At 42.2% G+C, this 19,880-nt stretch overlaps 1 protein-coding gene across 1 annotated transcript; it reads left to right on the top strand.

Moving 5' to 3' along the window:
• The first annotated feature begins 18,679 nt into the window (after window positions 1-18,679).
• On the top strand, window positions 18,680-19,126 carry LOC129024652 (ras-related C3 botulinum toxin substrate 1-like). The gene has a single exon (XM_054471823.2). It carries the CDS (start codon window positions 18,704-18,706, stop codon window positions 19,115-19,117), a length of 414 nt encoding a protein of 137 aa, XP_054327798.1. The 5' UTR covers window positions 18,680-18,703; the 3' UTR covers window positions 19,118-19,126.
• Window positions 19,127-19,880: the final 754 nt, after the last annotated feature.

Below are 19,880 nucleotides of genomic sequence, written 5' to 3'. Positions count from 1 at the left end.
GCAGAGGCCTGAGGCATCAGGATTGCTGGAGCCCAGGAGATTGAGGCTGCAGTGAGCTATGATTGTGGTGCTGCACTCCAGCCTGAGTGACAGAGCAAGACCCTGTATCAAAACAAACAAACAAAACCCAACAAATATCAATGGTTGTCCATTGATTACAGAATACAGTTCAAATTTCTTAGCCTGTTATTCAAGGCCTTCCACAATCATCTGGTCCCATTCTTGACCCCTACTCCTTTTATGCACTGTGTGCTCCAATCATGTGGAATCTCTTATCTGCTCCTCATACAGCTCATGATTTCCTGCTTTAGTGGCTTTGTTCTTGCTCATTTTCATTTCAGCCTGGAATTATCTGTCCCCTTTCTTAACCTTAGTTCTACATAGTCAACTCTTACCTATCTTCCATGGCCTGGCTCAAATTACATTGGCTCCACAGAGTGTCCACCTTCCTTCAAATCTGACTTGAAGGTAGTAGTTCCCTACTGTGAATTCCCAGACTCCTTTACTTCTCCATCTTACGGCACTTTATCTAGATATTTCTGTTCACACTAATCTCTTTCCTGCTAGACTGGGTACTTCTTTTTTTTTCTTCTTCTTCTTTTGACAGAGTCTCACTCTGTTGCCCAGGCTGGAGTGCAGTAGTGCGATCTCTGCTCACTGCAGCATGAGAATTGCTTCACCCTCCCCAGTAGCTGAGACTACAGGTGCATGCCACCATGCCCGACTAATTTTTGTATTTTTGGTAGAGACGGGGTTTTACCATGTTGGCCAGGCTGGTCTCAAATCCTGACCTCAAGTGATCCACCCGCCTCAGCCTCCCAAAGTGCTGGGATAATAGGCAACTGGGTACTTCTTGATAGTAGGGTATGTGCTTGATTCTTTTTTGTTGCTCTCTGCACACTATAGAACCTTACACATCCACATCATCAATAGATTTAAAATCTTTTTTTTATCATTACTCCCCATTAAATATGTATGCCCATTTGCCTTATGGTCACAGAAAAAGAGGGACAGATTCAGTTAACACCGCGTGTTATTACTTTTTTTTTGGAGATGGAGTCTCTCTCTGTCACCCAGACTGGAGTGCAGTGGCGCTATCTCAATTCACTGCAACCTCCGCCTCCCAGGCTCAGGTGATTCTCATGCCTCGGCACCCCCAACCAGTAGCTGTGATTACAGGCATGTGCCACCATGCCTGGCTAATTTTTGTATTTTACAGGCGCGAAGGCTCATGCCTATAATCCCAGCAATTTGGGAGGCCAAGGCGAGCGAATCACCTGAGGTCAGAAGTTTGAGACCAGCCTGGCCAACATGGCTTAGAATCAAGTTGGAGATCCTAAACTTCAATATGTACTTCCTCCTAAAATGTATCTGCTTGAGAAAGTATCCATGGTGGAGGTAGCAAGCCAGTTTTGCTTTTCTACCTCTCCTTTCACCACTGATCTCCTTGTACTTTACTAAAGAGAAGCAAACTCTCACCCACCCTGGCTCTCACTACAGTGCATTGCCCCAGGAATGTAAGCACTTCTTGGAAAACAAACAAAGAGGCAATTTGAAATACTGTGCTAGTGTCAAAAAAGTGGATGACTCTAATTAAGACCAGGTAACAAATTTCTATGCAAGTAGGTGACTTCCAATTCTTTGCTTTTAACAAAATTGAAGAAGGGCCTAGTTGTATTTATTGTCAGCTGATTGATCATTAAAAATATTTTTGATGGAACTCTTGTGCACTGCTGATGGGGAAGTAAAATGGTGCAGCCACTGTGGAAGACAGTATATCAGTTCCTCAAAAAGTTAAAATTAAAATTACTGTATGACACGGCAATTCCAATTCTGGGTACATATCCAAAAATTTCAAAACAAGATCTCGAAGAGATATTTGTACACCCGTGTTCATAGCAACATTATTAACAACAGACAAAAGTCAGAAGCAACCCAAATATCCATCAATGGATACACCTGATAAACAAAATGTGGTATAAGCATATAATGGAATATTATTCAGCCGTAAAAAAGGGAATTCTGACACATGCTGCCATATGAATGAACCTTGAAGAGATTACTCCAAGTAAAATAAGCCAGTCACAAAAAAAACAAATATCGTATGATTCCTCTTCTATGAGGTATCTAGAGTAAACAAATTCATAGAGACAGAAAATAAAATGGCGGTTTCTAGGAACTGAGGGGAGAATGAGGAGTTAATGTTTAATGGGTATGGAGTTTCATTTGGAGAAGTTAAAAACGTTCTAGAGATAGATGATGGTAATGATTGCATGACGGTATGAATGTACTTAATGCCACAGAACTCTACACTTAAATGGTCAAAATGGTAAATTTTGTGATGTATGTTTTACCACAGTAAAAAATATATTTCTTTTTTTATTTTTTATTTTTTTGGAGACAGAGTCTTGCTCTCTTGCCCAGACTGGGGTACAGGGATGTGATCTCGGCTCACTGCAACCTCCACCTCCTGGGTTCAAGCAATTCTCCTGCCTCAACCTCCCAAGTAGCTGGGATTACAGACGTGCACTACCACGCCTGGCTAATTTTTTTGTATTTTTAGTAGACACAGGGTTTCACCATGTTGGCCAGACTCTTCTAGAACTCCTGACCTCATGATCCGCCTGCCTCGACCTCCCAAAAAAAATATATATATATATCTCAATGATAATAATTATGTGATTTTGGGAGCATGCAACATGAAAAGAGCTTTGAAAAACCAAGTGACATTGCTCTAACAAAGCTCTACTCCTCCTTCCAGTCCAATATACTTATTTAATGTGAATGAGATTTCTTTGCATTTAGGATCTATACAAATGAAAAAAACCGATGTTGAATCTTGTCTCATTCTAGCAGTGAGTAATAGTTATCTCAGATACATGGACTAACTGAGCAGAAAAGCCTTATCCATTTCACTGGCATGTTTTCCCAACAAAAATCTTACTTTGGGGCCAGGCGCAGTGGCTCACATCTGCAATCGCAGTATGTTGAGAGGCCGAGGCAGGAGGATCACTTAAGCCCAGGAGTTCAAGACCAGCCTGGGCAACACAGTAAGATCTCATCTCTACAAAATATAAACAAAATTATGTGGGTGTGGTGGTGCATGCCTGTGGTCACAGCTACTTGGGAGGCTGAGGTGGGAGGATTCCTTGAACCCAGGAAGTCGAGGCTACAGAGAGCTGTGCTTGCACCACTGCACTCCAGCCTGGGTGGCAGAGTGAGATCCTGTCTCAAAAGTCTTACTTTTAAAATGTAATAGTTATCAAAATTTGTAATATATTTATATTTTCATAAATTGTGTGGTACTAATAATTTTAATAAAAACCAAATAAAATTTTGACACCAATAATTTTATGGATACTTACCTTTAAAAATGTTAAATTTTGATTTCTATACATATTTTTGTTGCTAGGTGGTATTATGGGTGATCAGTAAGAATTTCAAGCATAAAAATACATTACAACAAAATTCTATAGAAGTAGAATGTGAATTTAAGGAGATAAAGGAACAGTGTAATAGTTTTGGCTGTTTAGAAAGAGCTTATATATGTATGTTTGGATTCCTTTAGATATGGAAAAGTTTTATTTAAAAATGGCAATATTTACAATATTCTGAAAATTACATCCTTCGCAACTCTTTAAACTTACGAAGAAAAATATTTTAAATCAATTAAATTTAAAATCAATTAAAAATGTATAATGATTTTTTAAAATTACTTTAGAGGGGCACTTGAGCAAAAAAATTTGAATAACCCTGCTTTGGGTCCTTTCTTGACAATTTCTACTCAGTTACACTGAACACTCCCAGTACAAGCTTGAGTTATTTTTCTCAGCTCACTCTATCCATGCAGAAACTCTATCCATGTACCAGGCACATCTCTTGATTTTAGATAGAAACTGCCATTCTCAGGGATACTCAGTGAAACTCCTGGATTCTGGTAGAAGTGGTTTTCAGGGTCGGGCGCGGTGGCTTACGCCTGTAATCCCAGCACTTTGGGAGGCCGAGGCGGGCGGATCACGAGGTCAGGAGATCGAGACCATCCTGGCTAACACAGTGAAACCCCGTCTCTACTAAAAATACCAAAAAAAAATTAGCCGGGCGTGGTGGCGGGCACCTGTAGTCCCAGCTACTCGGGAGGCTGAGGCAGGAGACTGGCATGAACCCGGGAGGCAGAGCTTGCAGTGAGCCGAGATGGCACCACTGCACCCCAGCCTGGGAGACAGAGTGAGACTCCGTCTCAAAAAAAATAAATAAATAAATAAAAATTAAAAAAAAAAAAAAGAAGAAGTGGTTTTCAGCCAGGGACAATTTTGTTGCCCAGGGTCACATTTGACAATATCTGAAGACATTTTTGGTTGTTACAGTGGGAGGAGCTGCTATTAGCATCTAGTGGGTAGAGGCTGGGATCCCCTCAACTTTGTGCAATTTACATGACAACTTCCCATAACAAAAAAAAAAAAAATCTGACTCAAAATATCAGTGGTGCCAAGGTTGAGAAAACCTGTAAGGTATGCATTCCCAAATGAATGAATAAATTAATTATGAAATGAATGAATGAACAAACAAATCAATAAATAAATGCTACCTAACTCAGTTAGTCTTTAACCAGTACTGTATGCCAGGTGCTCAGAATATAATGGTGAACTTGACATACCCAAGGCCGGCTTTAATGCAGCATACAGTTGAGTGCCAGCCCAACACAATGTCTTTTTAGGTCCAGAGCACCTTGCTAAAGTAACAAAGGCTCCCCCTCTATCCAGACCTACGTTCCTCTTGCCTTTGGGGTGCTTTAAAAGCTCTCAAATTTCTAATTGCTTTGATTATGGGCTTTCATGTTCTATGTTGGGCCACCCTTCCTCAGGTAATCACCTGAAGGCTCTCATCTCTGGAATATTTTCTTCCTCTTATGTCAAACATCATCATGGCTCAACAGCGTAACTCCTGAGCAACCGCATAGCCATCCTTCTGCTTCCCATCAGCCAGTGGAGATCTGAGATCCATTGTGATCACCCCAGGGAAGGGCTGGCCGGAAACATCTCTGAAGAAGCAATGTGCACAGTATATAACCTCATTTACATAATTGATTCCTGGGTTTTTCATCTATGTTCATAGCAATGGCATTTGAAGATATATTTTCTTCTAGATAGTTGGCAAGGAAGGTTAGGTATTGTTTCAAATACAATACATTGTTTCGAATGATAACTACAAGACAATCATTTCACAAAGGCCCTTAAGAGGTTGATGTTTCCTTTCAGGCCCCAGTCCCACCCTCTGTTCTTAGGCCTGAAGATTCTGTAGGAAAATCTCCATATCTGGGAGGCTACAGTTCCAAATATTCAATGACACAGCCTTTTTTCAACATCTACAAATACAATAACTAACATTTGAGTGCTTGTTATATCCTAGCCACAGTGCTAGGCTCTTTCCAAAAGCAGTCTATTGTGAGTGTCATGGAAGAGTGATAGGCACAGGCCAATAAGATTCTCCTTCTGCAGGCTATACAAGTTCTCATGATCTTGGACTTTAAGGCTACCGAGTATGCCCATAAAACAAAAAGCTGTTAGGTCCCTGCCCCCACACACACTCTTTCTCTGAGACTGCTTCCCACCTCTAGTCCTTGGTGAAGAGATGAGACTAAGCTGCCCAAGTGAACTCCTCCATTCTGCCCTGAGCTGATTGAACCCACCTAACACAAGCTGGAACAACCCAATCCTGTTCTTAGGAATATGGAATTGAGGCCCCCAAAAATGGTGTCATTTCGCTATGGGAAAAAGTTTTTTGAGGGTGGTCGTGATTCTTCACGGGCAAGAGGTTGAGTGAATTGAGAAAGCACGTCTGCAGTAAGAGAAAAGACTAGATCAGAGATGGCATGGAAGAGAGACTGTGTGACCCTGTGTAGTATCACTTCTTGATGGCTTTTCAGCCCCTTCAAGACCTGGCTTACTTTGTTTACTATCCTTGGGTTCTATGATCATCTCCTGAGTCATTTATTTTCAATAAGTTCTCCTTTATTTGAGCTAGGTTGGATGAGTGTCTGTTCTTTGAAACCAGTGACTCATAATCAAAATAAATTTTTTTAAGATTCTATTAGGCAATTAAATACCTGACTAACTCTGGATTGTCCTGGTCCATTGTGATTGAGTCTGTGAAAACTCATGATGCTTATGGTTTGTGTCCTCCCAATAGTCAATTATCTACCTATCTTCAGTCATTCACCTAGTCCTTGAACACTTATTGGGTACCTACTATGTGCCCAATGCTCAGAGAATAGTATAAGAACAAAATCTGACCTCTGTGTTCAATAGGCTTACAAATCCATTAGGAAATGTAAAGTACAAAGCAAAAAAAAGTTAATATCGCAAAATGCACATAAAGCATGATATTACAGGGGAGGAAGCAATTAATGCAATTAATTTTCACTGTAAAGACTAGAGAAGGTTTCATAAGAGGTGCCATCTAAGCTAAAGTTTGAAGGAAAAGTGAAATTTTGGCTAGCAAAGAAAGTAGGAAAGAAGAACAGATTAGTAAACTATTGCCACAATCATGCTATGTAACAAACCACTCCAAAACTAAATGACTTTAAACAACAATAATTTATTCCTACTCATACGAACAATTATGGGTTGTCTGGGGATCCACTGATCTAAGCGGGGCTCTGCTGGGCTTGGCTTCAATCTTCCAGGGTGTGTGTGTATGTGTGTGTGTGTGTGTGTGTGTGTGAGAGAGAGAGAGAGATACAGCCAACTTTTCTCATGTTCTAAGAGGACTTATTTTGCTGTAGAACAGCTGCCCCAAGAAAACTCTTCTCACGGCCATGGCAGAAATGCAAGAGAACATGTCCAACTATTCAAGCTCATTCAAGCCCTTGCTTGCATCACATCTGCTAACATCCTACTGGTCAAAGTAAGACACATAGTTGAGCCCAAAGTTGAAGGGTGAAATATATTCTGCCTCTAGTGGAACTGCAAAGTCACATGGCAAAGGATGAGGATACAGGGAAGGTGAATAATTTGGAACAATACACTACAGAAATTCCAGGCAGAGAGATCAAATGGATGATCAAAGGCATAGTCAGAGATATGAAAGCACATGGATTGTTTAGAGGAAGGTAATAAGGCTAAGAATTTAATTTAAGCCTTGAACACCATGCTAAAGATATGGGCATTAGTCTGCTGCTCCAGAGAGCCACTAAGGTTTACATGGTTGTATCTGGGTTTTAGAAATATTAAAAGCAAGGAGACAATTTAGGAGGCCAGTGTAATAGTCCAAAAATTGATGGAAGTGGAGTGGATGTAAGATATGTTTGGGAGGACTGAGCATATGTCCACAAATTATATGATACTCCTTTTAAGAGGTAGAGCCTAATTCTCCTCTGAGTGTAGGCTGTACTCAGTAACTCATTTCTATTGAATAGAATGTGGTAGAAGTGATGATAGGTAACTTCTGAGACTAGGTCATAAGAGGCATGTAGCTTCCTCCTTGCTGCCTCTTGGATCACCCACTCTGGGGAAAGATAGGTGCCATGTCATGAAGTCACTCAAGCACCCCCATGGAGAGGTCCATGTAGTGAGGAATTAAGACCTCTTACCTATAGCTGATGAGGAACTAAAGGCCCTGCTAATGGCTAAGTGGGCAATTTTGAACGATGATCCTACAGTTCCAATCAAGCCTTCAGATGACTGAATCCTTAGCTGACATTTTGATGGCAACCTCATGAAACATTCTAAGTCAGAACCACCTAGCTAATCTGTTCTTAAATTCCTCATGCACAGAAACTGAGTGAGATAATAAATGCTTATTGTTTTCAGATGCTGTATTTTGGGATATACACAGCAATAGATAAGTAGTACAGCTTGGATGTAGAAGGTGAGGAAAAAGAGTAAGTCAAGGATGACTCTCAAGTTTCTGGCTTGAGCCACTGGATGGTGTGACTTATTGAAAAGAGATAGGAGGAAGGGCAAGTTTGAGGGACAGTGATGAGATGTAAGATGAAGAGGTTATTTTAGGACAGTGTTATAGACTGAATTGCACTGCCCAAAATTCATATGCTGAAGCCCTCAGAGAGGTAATTAAGGTTAAATAGTCTTAAGGATGGATACCTAATCTGATAGGCTTGGTGTCCTTATAAGAAGAAGAGACACCAGATCTCCCTTTCTCTTTGTCTCCATCTCTCTCTCCATGTGCACACAAAGAGGCTATGTGAGGACACAGTGAGAAGGCAGCTGTCTGCAATCCAAGGAGAGAGCCTTCACCAGACACCAATAATGCTGTCACCTTGATCTTGAATTTCTAGTCCCCAAGACTGTGAGGAAATACATTTCTATTGTTTAAGCCACCCAGTCTGTGGTATTCTTGTTACAACAGTCCTAGAAGACTAACACAGATTTTGGTACCAAAATTTGGGGTGCTAGTGAAAAATATGTAAAAATGGAGAAGTGGCTTTGCAACTGGGTGATTGGCAGAATCTGGAAAAGTTTTGGTGTGCAGGCTAGAAAAATCCTAGATTTCCTGTTAGCAGAAATATAGATGTTAAAAATCTATGTGTATTACAAAAAATGCGAAAGCATGTTCTGGAGAGAAAACCAAGGGTATGGATGAGACAATCACTCCATAAGGAGATTACACAAGGCACTAGTCAGTCATTTCAGCAGAAACCAAGAATACAGATGGAAGTATAGTAGCAGAGACACCACCAGTTTGAACCAAAGACAATAGACATGAGATGAAATAAATGAAGATCTTCAGACGTCTGCAGTTCCACAACCGGACAATAGAGCTATTGAGCTGAAAGCATACCCTAACCTTCAAGAAAAAAAAAAAAAGAATAACCTTGAAGGCAATTTGAAGACAATCATGGCTGCTACTCCCACCACAGGCCCTGGGGCAAGGCTGTTTCCTCCTCCTCAGTTTCAGAGGGTGGGCCTACCTTCTGGGTTTCAGTGGGCCAATGCCTCAGGGATAGCGCCTCCACAAGGAGCTACATGAGTGGGAACACTGCAAAACACCATGTGAGTGGAGCCACCACACAGAGCAAAGGGTCAGGTCTGCTGGTTAGGGCCATCAGTGATGCTGCCACCCCAGTGGGCATGAAAGAGCATCCAAAGACGATTATTCTCAAGCCTTAAGATCTAATGGAATTTGTTTTGCTAGGTTTGGGACTTGCCTGAGACCCATCATCCCTTTCTTCCTTCTGATTTGACTCTTTTGGAATAGGAATGTCTATTCTATGCATGTCCCACCATTATATTTTGGAAGCACACGACTTTTGTGGTTTCACAGATTCACAGCTGGAGAAGAATTTTGCCTCAGAATAAATTATACCTTGAGTCACCGGTATCTGATTTAGGTGATGTTTAGATGAGGCTTTGGACTTAGAATTGATGCTGGAATGAGTTAAAACTTCTAAGAGTTTTGAGGAATGGGGTGAGTTTATTTTTCATGCCAGAAGGAAATTAATTCTGTGAGGACAGTGGTGGAATATTATGAACCAAATCTCTGCCCCAAAAGTTCATATGTTGAAGCCCTAACTCCCAATGCAACTGTATTTGAAGACAGGGCCTTTAGGGGGTTAATTAAGGTTAAATGAAATCATCTTGGTAGGGCCATAATTCTATATGAATGGTGTCCTTATAAGAAGAGACAGCAGATCTCTCTCTCGCTCTCTCTCGCTCTCTCTCTCTCTGCACATGCTTAGAGAAAAGGCCATGTGAGGACATAGGGAGAAGGTGGCCATCCACAGCCCAAGAAGAAAGCTCTCACCAGATAACCTACCCTGCTAGCATTTTGATTTTGAACTTCCAGCCTCCAGAACTGTGAGGAAATAAATGTGTTTTGTTTAAGCCCCCCCAGGCTGTGGTATTTTTTTTACGGTAGCCCAAGCTGAGTAATACAGACAAGTTGAGTTTGAGACGGTAGGACATTTATATCGTGAATATCTAGTGGGCAGCTTGAAATACACCTAGAGCTCAGAAGAGCGTTGTAATGATGCAAGTCACCTGATCATTGGCATTTGGAGCTAGATGAGACAGAGCAATCAGGGAGAAAGAGAATATGGAAAAAAGAAAAACCAGAAGAGGGGCTTCGATAGAATTGAGTTAGAGGGAATGGCACATACAGTTGGATGGTTCAATGAGGAAGATGAAGAGATAACTTTAAAGAGCTGTTAGAAAGGTGAAAGTGAACTACAGCAGAAGCAAGGGAGGTTGTTAAGCTAGAATAGTTGATGAACTCACCAAAAGCTCAGAAAATTCACATAAGAGGATCAAGATGAGGCCGTTAAACTTTCTAATATGGGGTTCATTGGTAACCTTTGCAAGAGATAAATTGTTGGCTCTGAAAAGCTAACTTAGAGTGGGTTGTGTGGTAGCCAATGTGATAAGCCACTCAGATCTCCTTTCAATGAAAGATTTGTTGTTCCATTGCTGGGAGTGTTACGTACATATGGTCTTCAGCAACCAGCCCCTTCAGAGATTGCCTCAGCTGCAGAGAGTCATCTCACCCAATGTCACTTCCCTTTTCAGGGTAGCACCGATCTATTGACTGATCCCTGTCATTAGATGGGTGCTACTCTGAAAAAGGGAGTGACATTTGGTGAGTATAAAGGTCTAGCCATTTTGGCCTAACTCGGAAGCACTGGAAGCCTGTCTCACTCTGGAGATCCCTGTGAGGTTGACTGAGCAATCACAGGGCCTGTGTCACAGTGCATCTTCTCCTTCTGGCCAGCCCTGCTTCCATAGGCATGCATCTCTAGAGAACTCATTAATTAATATCCTGCCTTCTAACTCTGTCTCAGAATCTGCTTCCCTGAGAACCCAACCTAAGACATGGGGTGAAGGAAAAAAGTAGAGGTTACAAGTATAGACTACTCTTCCAAGGACTCAAGGAATCAAAGTAAGATGGGTCAGAAACCAAGGGCAAAAAATTCTGTCCTCTAAGCTTTCTCCCATATCAGACACAAAATTGAACACACGCTAGGTGTTTTTACCTTGATTGTAGAACTGCAGGAGGAAAACAAAGTTAGTAACTAGGTGATTAGTTCTTCAGATTTTCTCCTTCAAATATTTCAATAAAAATATGAGGGCAGAGAATCTTAGATTGATTTATATTGCCTCCTCCTAGCCCCCAGCCTACCAACACACACACGCACACACACACACACACAAACACCGCGTCACTGCATACCCCCTAGAAATGACTCATGTCCTTTTAGTTTACCCCGGTTGAGGTCAGACAGGAAAAATGATTACACTGCCTGTCTATTTCCCCTAACCAAGAAAATTCCAGTGAAAGGAAAAGGGAGAAGGATGTAGATGAATGGCCAGAAGCACTCTCAGTTGCTGATAACAGGAGCACCCTGTCAACTGGGGCCAAGCCAACCACTAAACTTCAGACTTGAGCTCCTTTAAACTTGTTCCTCAGACGACAGGAACTCAGTCAAGTGGGAACAAACCCATGGTTCGGTTGAGATGTCTAGGAGAATCATGGGGCAGGTCCAGACAGAAGCTATACCATTCTCAGCTGCTCTCCAACATGACAGACCCCAAGCCTCCTCTCTGGAGAAAATGGGGCAGAAAAGAATGCTTAATGAGGTGAGTTGTGATCACTGAAGAGGGAGCTTCCCCACTAAGGCCCCAAACCTCAACTCAGAGGGCTCCCTTTTTCACGCAGTGCTCTCACTAGAAGTCAGTGGGGGGTTCTATGCTGTGTGCAAGGGACATGCAGGGACGCAGGTGGGGAGCCTGGGTGTCATGATTACCCAGCACCAGAGCGGCATAATGCAGACACTGAGACATTTGGGGAGATGCAGATGCTGACTGAAATTTGTCTAAGCCCCAAATCAAGGGCTCTGAAAAAACAATTAAAAGGAAGCATACAGGACAGAAAACAGGCAGTAGTTTACAGGACACTTTGCACTGCCCAGGTGAAATCATCCACCTTTAGAAGCTTATTAAATAAATGTTAACAAGGAAAGAACCAAGATATGAAAGGCTATAGGGCTAGGGTACACTTTGTTTAAGACAATTCCCCCAAGAAATGTTAGGGGAAACAAAGGAGATGCTTCAAACTTTTTCCAAGTGTAAGATGCTCCATAAAATGTCTCTTATGCTAAGTGTTTTGTATTTGAGATTAGGAGGGTGCTATTTTGGAAAATATATATGTGCAACAGGCAGAGAAAGGAATGAGAAAGAAGCCACAAAAGCAGTAGAAAAATAAACTGCAGCAACTGTAGGAATCAAAATGGACTTGACATTTCATACCAGTACAACTGGAAAACTCTTGCTCAAATTCCTTAACAATTGCCTTTAAATTTAAAAGCTGCATTCTAACTTTTTAAAAATGTCAAGCCAAAATTTGTCAAATCCAAGAGGCAAAAAGTACATGTTTTGCAGGCAATCACTCCTGTGCTCTAACCTCAGACCACTTAGTTTCCCCCAGGAAACTTATTTTTCTTCAGGTTCAATAGCATTTTTTAAATCTAACAAGCAAAAGAAAATTGAAGATAGAAAAATGGTTAGGAATATAAATGTGAACTTAGATTCTGTCTCTACATATGTAAGAGGATGAGTGAGACAAATATACTCCAAGGAAATTCTTAAACTTCTGCTTCAAATCAACTCCTGCAAAATGTAGTGGCTTTCCACTGAACAATGTTAGTGTGTTTAGTATCACCTTAAAATGAAATGCTCAAATGAATGCAATGAGAGCAGATTTTAGCATGGAACCTGGTCACCCCAGAACCAAGATCCTCTTTTTTTTTTTTTTTTGATGGAGTCTCACCCTGTCACCCAGGCTGGAGTGCAGTGGCGCGATCTCAGCTTACTGCAACCTCCACCTCCCGGGTTCAAGCGATTCTCCTGCCTCAGCCTCCGAAGTAGCTGGGACTATAGGCACGTGCCACCACACTTGGCTAATTTTTTGTATTTTTAGTAGAGACGGGGTTTCACCATGTTGGCCAGGATGGTCTCTATCTCCTGACCTCGTGATCCGCCCGCCTCGGCCTCCCAAAATGCTGGGATTACAGGCGTGAGCCACCACGCCCAGCCTCTTTCTTTTGTCCTCTAGTAATCCACTGTTTTCTTTTCTACCCCAAACTAATGAAACAACAAGTTATTCTGACCCCAATATCTTTGAGTCTCATTGGTCATTATCAACATATATATAGAAGAATTGTCAATTCTTTGTCCACTAATTCAGCAAACTTTTATTGTGTGTTACTTCTGTGGTGGGGGATGTGTTATGCCCTGGTTGTGCAGTAATGACAAAGCACATCCTTGCCTATAAGCTGGTCAGAGTTCAGATTGGAAGACCTTCAAATAGACAGGCAACTAAAATATGGAGTAACAAGTGCTGTGGCCAGAGGTGTACAAGCTGCACAAGGGGGGTGGGTGAGAAGGATGCGAAGCCATGGAAGGATGTCTGAGCTGCACCAAGGCTCAGTCTTTGCCATTTTTAACTGGAAGCTCTGCGACAGCAGGACTATATCATTTCATCAGTGTGTGCACAGTACCTAGCACAATGCCTGGCATATAGTAGGCACTCAATAAACAATACTCAGGATGAAAGCCTTGCCTTGAAAAAAATTGCAAGGAAAGAATCTGCTTGAACATTTCCCACTTTCCATTTTCGTAGCAGAAAACATATCTGTAATGGATGTGTGCTAGGTAAATAAATGAATGGGAAAAAATGACAACAGTCTTGCGCTGCATAACATTTATTCAATGATGGGCTACATATGTGACAGTGGTCCCATAAGATTATAATGCCATATTTTTACTGTCCTTTTCTATGTTTTAATACACAAATATTTACCATTGTGTTATAATTACCTACAGTATTCAGGACAGTAACATGCTGTTGTTCACAAATGACCATGAGATCTACAGAGAAAGGAATAGGAGAAAACTTTATTTTCAGAGAGACAACCTGCAGATCAGGAAATGTAGCCTCCAGGGAAATCAAAAGCACACACTCCAAAGGGGGAAGAGGGAAACTGGCATTTACGTCTTTCAGGTCTGCCTCACATGTATATTTAGCAGGTTTGGGGAAAATCTATGAATATTTATGAGGGAAGCCAAGCACGTGTGTAGTAGGCAAACATACATATACATTTTATGTTTATTTGGGGGGTGGGAATGAGGATGTCAAAATGTGAATTACAGGGCATAAAAGAGGTTTTGTGCAGTCTCTGTTTGCCGGCTGAAATTGGCTTGAGGTCTGTGCTGTTTATCAGGAAAGAAGGTTTACAAGGTCAGTCTGCTGTCCAATCGGGGTTGCTGGCAGGCCCACAAATCAGGGTCAGGCCAGCTGGCATCGGGCAGTCCACTAAGCATCAGTTGGGAAACTCCCAGTTATAGGTGTTTTGACAATTTTTTAAAGGGTGAGCTTCTGCTCAATTATAGGAGAAAAGATGTTATGGTAGTCAGTAATATAGGGGTATGTGACCAACCTCTCTCTCTGCTATGGCTGCTTGATTTCATCTTGGTGTGTCTCATTTTAGCCACAGGGAATCCATTTTGTCTGTCAGCCAGGGGTATATTTTAAGACTGCACAGGTTAGTAGCCTAGGAGGAATAAGCTATATCACCTAGCTTAGGTGTGTAGCAGGCTATACCATCTAGGTTTGTGTACACTCACCCTATGATGTTCATGCAATGAGAAAATCCACCTAATGATGCACTTCGCAGAACGTATTCCCATCATTAAATGACATATGACTGTATTTAGAGAAGAAGGAGTCAGTTCAGTTCCACAACTATCCTGAAGGACAGTTCATTTCCAAAACTTTGAGTGCCAGCCATGTCCCAGACCTGGCACTGTGTGCTGGGGCTACAGAGGCAGCTTAGACACGGGCTCTGCCTTCAGGATGCTAAATTGTTTCCTGGGGGAGGCAATGCAGGATGGCAGAGAAGTGATGATTCTGTGTATTTAGGTCATTTGGGTATAAAAGGCTTCTTTCCCCTCAGCAGGTAGAAAAGTGCATTAGAGAGGCAGATATGGCATGGCAAGATGTCCTCTGAGATCCTTCCAACTTTACAACAATTTGAAGGCATTCAGTGTAATCCTGCACATTAGAAGAAATACCAAGTTATCAAGAGGCCCAGCTTATGTGTAAATAAGCACTGGTATTTTAATTTGGGGGAAAAATCTGCTGACAATATATAATAAGATTTCAAAGGATGCAAACATCATGAAGAATCTTTGCTTTGGTTTGAAGTTTCAACATAACTAATGCTCAAGGAACCCATGAAAGGAATGGAGGCCCCCAGAGTGGGGATGAGGGTGTTTCTAGAAATGGAGAGTAAGGGGAGAGAGGGAAGGTTTGCGTATGTTGATGGGGTTCCAATTTTCACTATAGACCACTAGTTCTAAAGTGATTTGTCTTAGTATGGCATCCATCATCATGAAAGAAAATGTAGAATTTAGAAAGTGTATAATCAGAACCTAGACAACAGATGAGCTAGGCAGAATGGCAAACTTTGAGGCCTATGGGATATGGGCCAAATTCAGCCTAGAAATGTGTTTTGTTTGGTCAGCACTGCAAAACAACAACAACAAAAAAAACTAAAACAAACCAAAAAAAAAAAAAAAAAAAAGGAAGACGAATTGGAATGCCTTAAGCTAAAACAAGCACTCTCTGGTTTGCCACACCTCCCACCATTCCTTATTGTCTTGCACTCATCTACTTTGCTCGTGTTCCCTATTCTGTGCCTGGCCCCTGAGTGGGTATTTGGGCTTGTAACCCCTGAGCTAGTGACTCCTCATTCCCATTTAACAGCTGGAAGAGCAAATGCTTCAAATTGGCATTGCAGAACCCCTAATTTTAAGGGAAATTGTAAGTGACAGCAGACCAGCAAATGTTAGCAAGGGAAGCTGAAATTGTAATGGCTGCCTTGAACTGCGTGGGCTAGAATTTTGTCCTAGCTCACCACTACTCCAAATCTTGGGACTGCCATTTGCCATCTCTATTCCTTACCACTGCCATAGTATCCAAACCAAAGGTGGACAAGAAGTCCTGTTCTATCCAAAACCTACTCTATAGTCACTTCAAGGATTGGAACATATTTTTCCTTCTGCATTTTGTATCCCCAACAACTGGAGAAGAAGAGCAATGGAAAAGCAGGAGAAAAACAGTACTGGCATTGCTTGAGGGGCAGGGAAGAGAGGCATAGGCAAGAGCACAGAGTATAACAGATAAAGGTGAAGAGGAAAAGTAAATCAGGCAAAAGGGAGCCAAAAGAGAACTTGAGGCAGGCGTGGTGGAGATTCTGAATAATGGAATATTAGCTCTTCTTAAAGGTTTATCTGCCCCTCTCTAGTCATTGACTCAGAGTACAAGCACTGGAAGGAGCCCAGATTAACCCTCTGGCCCAACCTCCTTACTCCACAGAGGAAGAAAAGAAAGTCAGAAGAGCAATGACTTGCTCAAGGTCACACAGCAAGTGAGTAATGTACTGACCTGAATCTTGAAGTAAGGTTTCCTGTGATTTCCCAAGCTCTTTTCACTCACAGCCATGCAATGGCAGGGTGGACCTACTTAGGAGCAGGGAGATTTCACCCTGGCTGTCTCTCCCAAAGTCGATGTATCCTAGGGTTAGAATGTTGGAGGGGACATTCATTCATTCAAGAGTAAGCAATGCTGGGGAGAGAAAAATGGCTTCCCTCCACCTTTCTAGGTTCCTTGGTTGGGTAACAAGTTAAATTGACATAAGACAGGTTAACAGAAGAAAAACCATATTTAATTCTGTATATATACACAAGAGTCTCACAAAAACATGAGACTCGAGGAAGGGTCAGATGATTGAAGGTAAAGAAAGGAATAGGGGTTTCTGGCTTCTGGGGGATGGTGGCAACACAAGTTATGGGAGAGTGAGAGGAGGAAACGTATGGTAAATAAAGGTTGCCTTGTTACACAGATAAAAAGTCTCTTAAGTAATAAAAGTTGTCTCGGAGTAGCCCTCTGAAGAATAGGTCATTATCTGGGTTTGGTCTCCACCTCCAGTCTCCTCTCCTATGATCCCAGTTAATCTTCCCTGGCTAATAAGATTCCAGCAGAGGGAATTCTTGACAATTGAGTTCCTTTTGGAGAATCCATTTTTAGACAGATAAGGGGAGCTCAGACAAAGCCTCTGCCTGTATCTGCTGTTTCCGAAGTGCCCTCAGTTCCAAGTAATGAACATACCAAATCGTCATATTTTGGAGCCACATTTCCTGAACAGAGCACCTGCTTATAGGTCAGGTACTGTGCTTGACTCTGATTAGGCAAAGAGCAAGAAACCACGGTCTGTTCTAATGCTGGGCACAGAGTATGTGGTCAGAAACTATTTGTCAACAGTCTAGGGCAGTGCTGCCCAATAAAAAAAGAATTTAAGCTACAAATATGAAAAAATAAAAATGAAAAAATAAAAAAGAACTACATACATAATTTTCATTTTTATAATAGACTCATTAAAAAGGGTAAAAAGAAACAGCTGAAATTAATTTTAATGATATATTTAGTCCAGTATATCTAAAACGTTATCATTTCCACATGTAATCAATATAAAAGTTATTAATGAGATATCTTGCATTCTTTTTTTGTACCAAGTCTTGGAAATCCAATATGTATTTCTCACAGCATACCTCAGTTTGGATTAGCTACATTTCAATTGCTCAATAGCCACATGTGGCTAGTGACCATGGTACGGGATCATGCAGGCTCAATATGAATGACAGCACTTGCTCACAAATACCTAGCTCTGCGAAATGTCAGGCTAGTCTGTCTGCAGCTTCATAAGCTATGAGCCCACAGCTTGGCCACATAAAGTTGGTGTCTTAGTCTCCATTTTCTGCTGCTATAACAGAATACCTGAGACTGGATAATTTATAAAGAACAGGAATTTATTCTCTCACAGACACTGTGGCTGGGAAGTGCAAGATGAAGATGCTGGCAGATTAGGGCCTGATTTCTCTGCTTGCATGCTGGGTCCTTGAATGCTGCATCATCCAGATGGGATGAATGCCATGTCTTGACATGGCAAAAGGAGAGAATCCACCTCTGCAAGCCCCCTTTATGGTAGCATTAATCTATTTATGAGGGCAGAACCCTTATGACCTAAACACCTTTCAAAAGGTCCCACCTCCCAACACTGTTGCATTAGGGGTGATTAAGTTTCCAACACATGAATTTTAAGGGACACATTCAGACTATAGCAGCTGGGAAGTGAGGTGGAGGGGACAGAGGGAGGCAGGTTCCGAATACAGTAGACCTTAGGCATTCGGGGATTTGATGATTTCGTCTATTCACGCCATATCTTAAGCAGTTCAGCCAGTGAGCTAGTGCAGCATACATAGCTGCACATGGCTTTGTTGTTGTCAATGTTAGAAGTTTCATGCCAGTTAAAGAGTGGAATAATAAAATCAGTGGTGGCTGTACTCTCCATGGTAAACAAGTCTGTTTGTTACGTGCTTTAGACAGCAACAAGAAACCCCAATTCAAGCAATTGCTTCAGGTGTTCAAATCAGTATAAAATTACTCATCAGAGGGGTTTTCCTCAGCTTTGGGTGGTGGCCGCTTCCAGTCCGGGGAGGCCAAGGCAGGGCAGACAGCAGCCCTGGCACCCAGCACCCCGCCGCCCGCAAGCCACGCGCCTGTCCGCCGTGCCCCAAGCCCACCGCTTCCTGTCTCAGCTCCTGCCGCCGCAGCTGCGGCCCAGCGAGCGGCCCAGATGCAGGCCATCAAGGGTGTGGTGGTGGGAGACGGATCTGTAGGTAAAACTTGCCTACTGATCAGTTACACAATCAATGCATTTCCTGGAGAATATATCCCTACTATCTTTGACAATTATTCTGCCAATGTTATGGTAGATGGAAAACCGGTGAATCTGGGCTTATGGAATACAGCTGGACAAGAAGATTATGACAGATTACGCCCCCTATCCTATCCGCAAGCAGATGTGTTCTTAATTTGCTTTTCGCTTGTGAGTCCTGCATCATTTGAAAATGTCCGTGCAAAGTGGTATCCTGAGGTGCGGCACCACTGTCCCAACACTCCCATCATCCTAGTGGGAACTAAACTTGATCTTACGGATGATAAAGACAGGATCGAGAAACTGAAGGAGAAGCAGCTGACTCCCAGCTGACCTATCCGCAGGGTCTAGCCATGGCTAAGGAGATCGGTGCTGTAAAATGCCTGGAGTGCTTGGCCCTCACACAGCGAGGCCTCAAGACAGTGTTTGACGAAGCGATCCGAGCTGTCCTCTGCCCACCTCCCGGGAAGAAGAGGAAGAGAAAATGCCTGCAGTTGTAAATATCTGAGCCCCTCGTTCTTGGTCCTGTCCCTTGGAACCTTTGTTCGCTTTGCTCAGAAAACGGTGGAGCCTTTGCACTCAATGCCAACTTTTTGTTACAGATTAATTTTTCCATAAAGCCATTTTGAATCAATCAGTACCTTTTAGGTTTTGTTTGTTCTAAATGTAAGAGTTCAGACTCACATTCTATTAAAATTTAGCCCTAAAATGGAAAAAAAAAATACTAATCAGAGGAAAACCAGAACTTTAATTTCGTTCAAAAAGGCCTGAAGAGGCCGGGTCGGTGGTTCACGCCTGTAATCCAGCACTTTGGGAGGCCGAGGCCCGCAGATTGCCTGAGCTCAGGAGTTTAAGACCAGCCTGGGCAACAAGGTGAAACTCCATCTCAACTAAAATACAAAAAATTAGCCAGACGTGGTGGCGTGTGCCTGTACTCCCAGCTATTCAGGAGGTTGAGGCTGGAGAAGTGCTTGAACTCAGGAAGCAGAGGTTGCAGTGAGCCAAGATTGTGCCACTGCACTCCAGCTCAGGCAACAGAAAAAAAAAAAATCCTGAGGAACCCAAACATGACAACAGAAAGGAAAGTGGCAATCTT

Source organism: Pongo pygmaeus, chromosome X (genome assembly GCF_028885625.2).
Source record: "Pongo pygmaeus isolate AG05252 chromosome X, NHGRI_mPonPyg2-v2.0_pri, whole genome shotgun sequence".
Classification (NCBI taxonomy): domain Eukaryota; kingdom Metazoa; phylum Chordata; class Mammalia; order Primates; family Hominidae; genus Pongo; species Pongo pygmaeus.
This window is presented reverse-complemented; position numbering and strand designations above follow the sequence as displayed.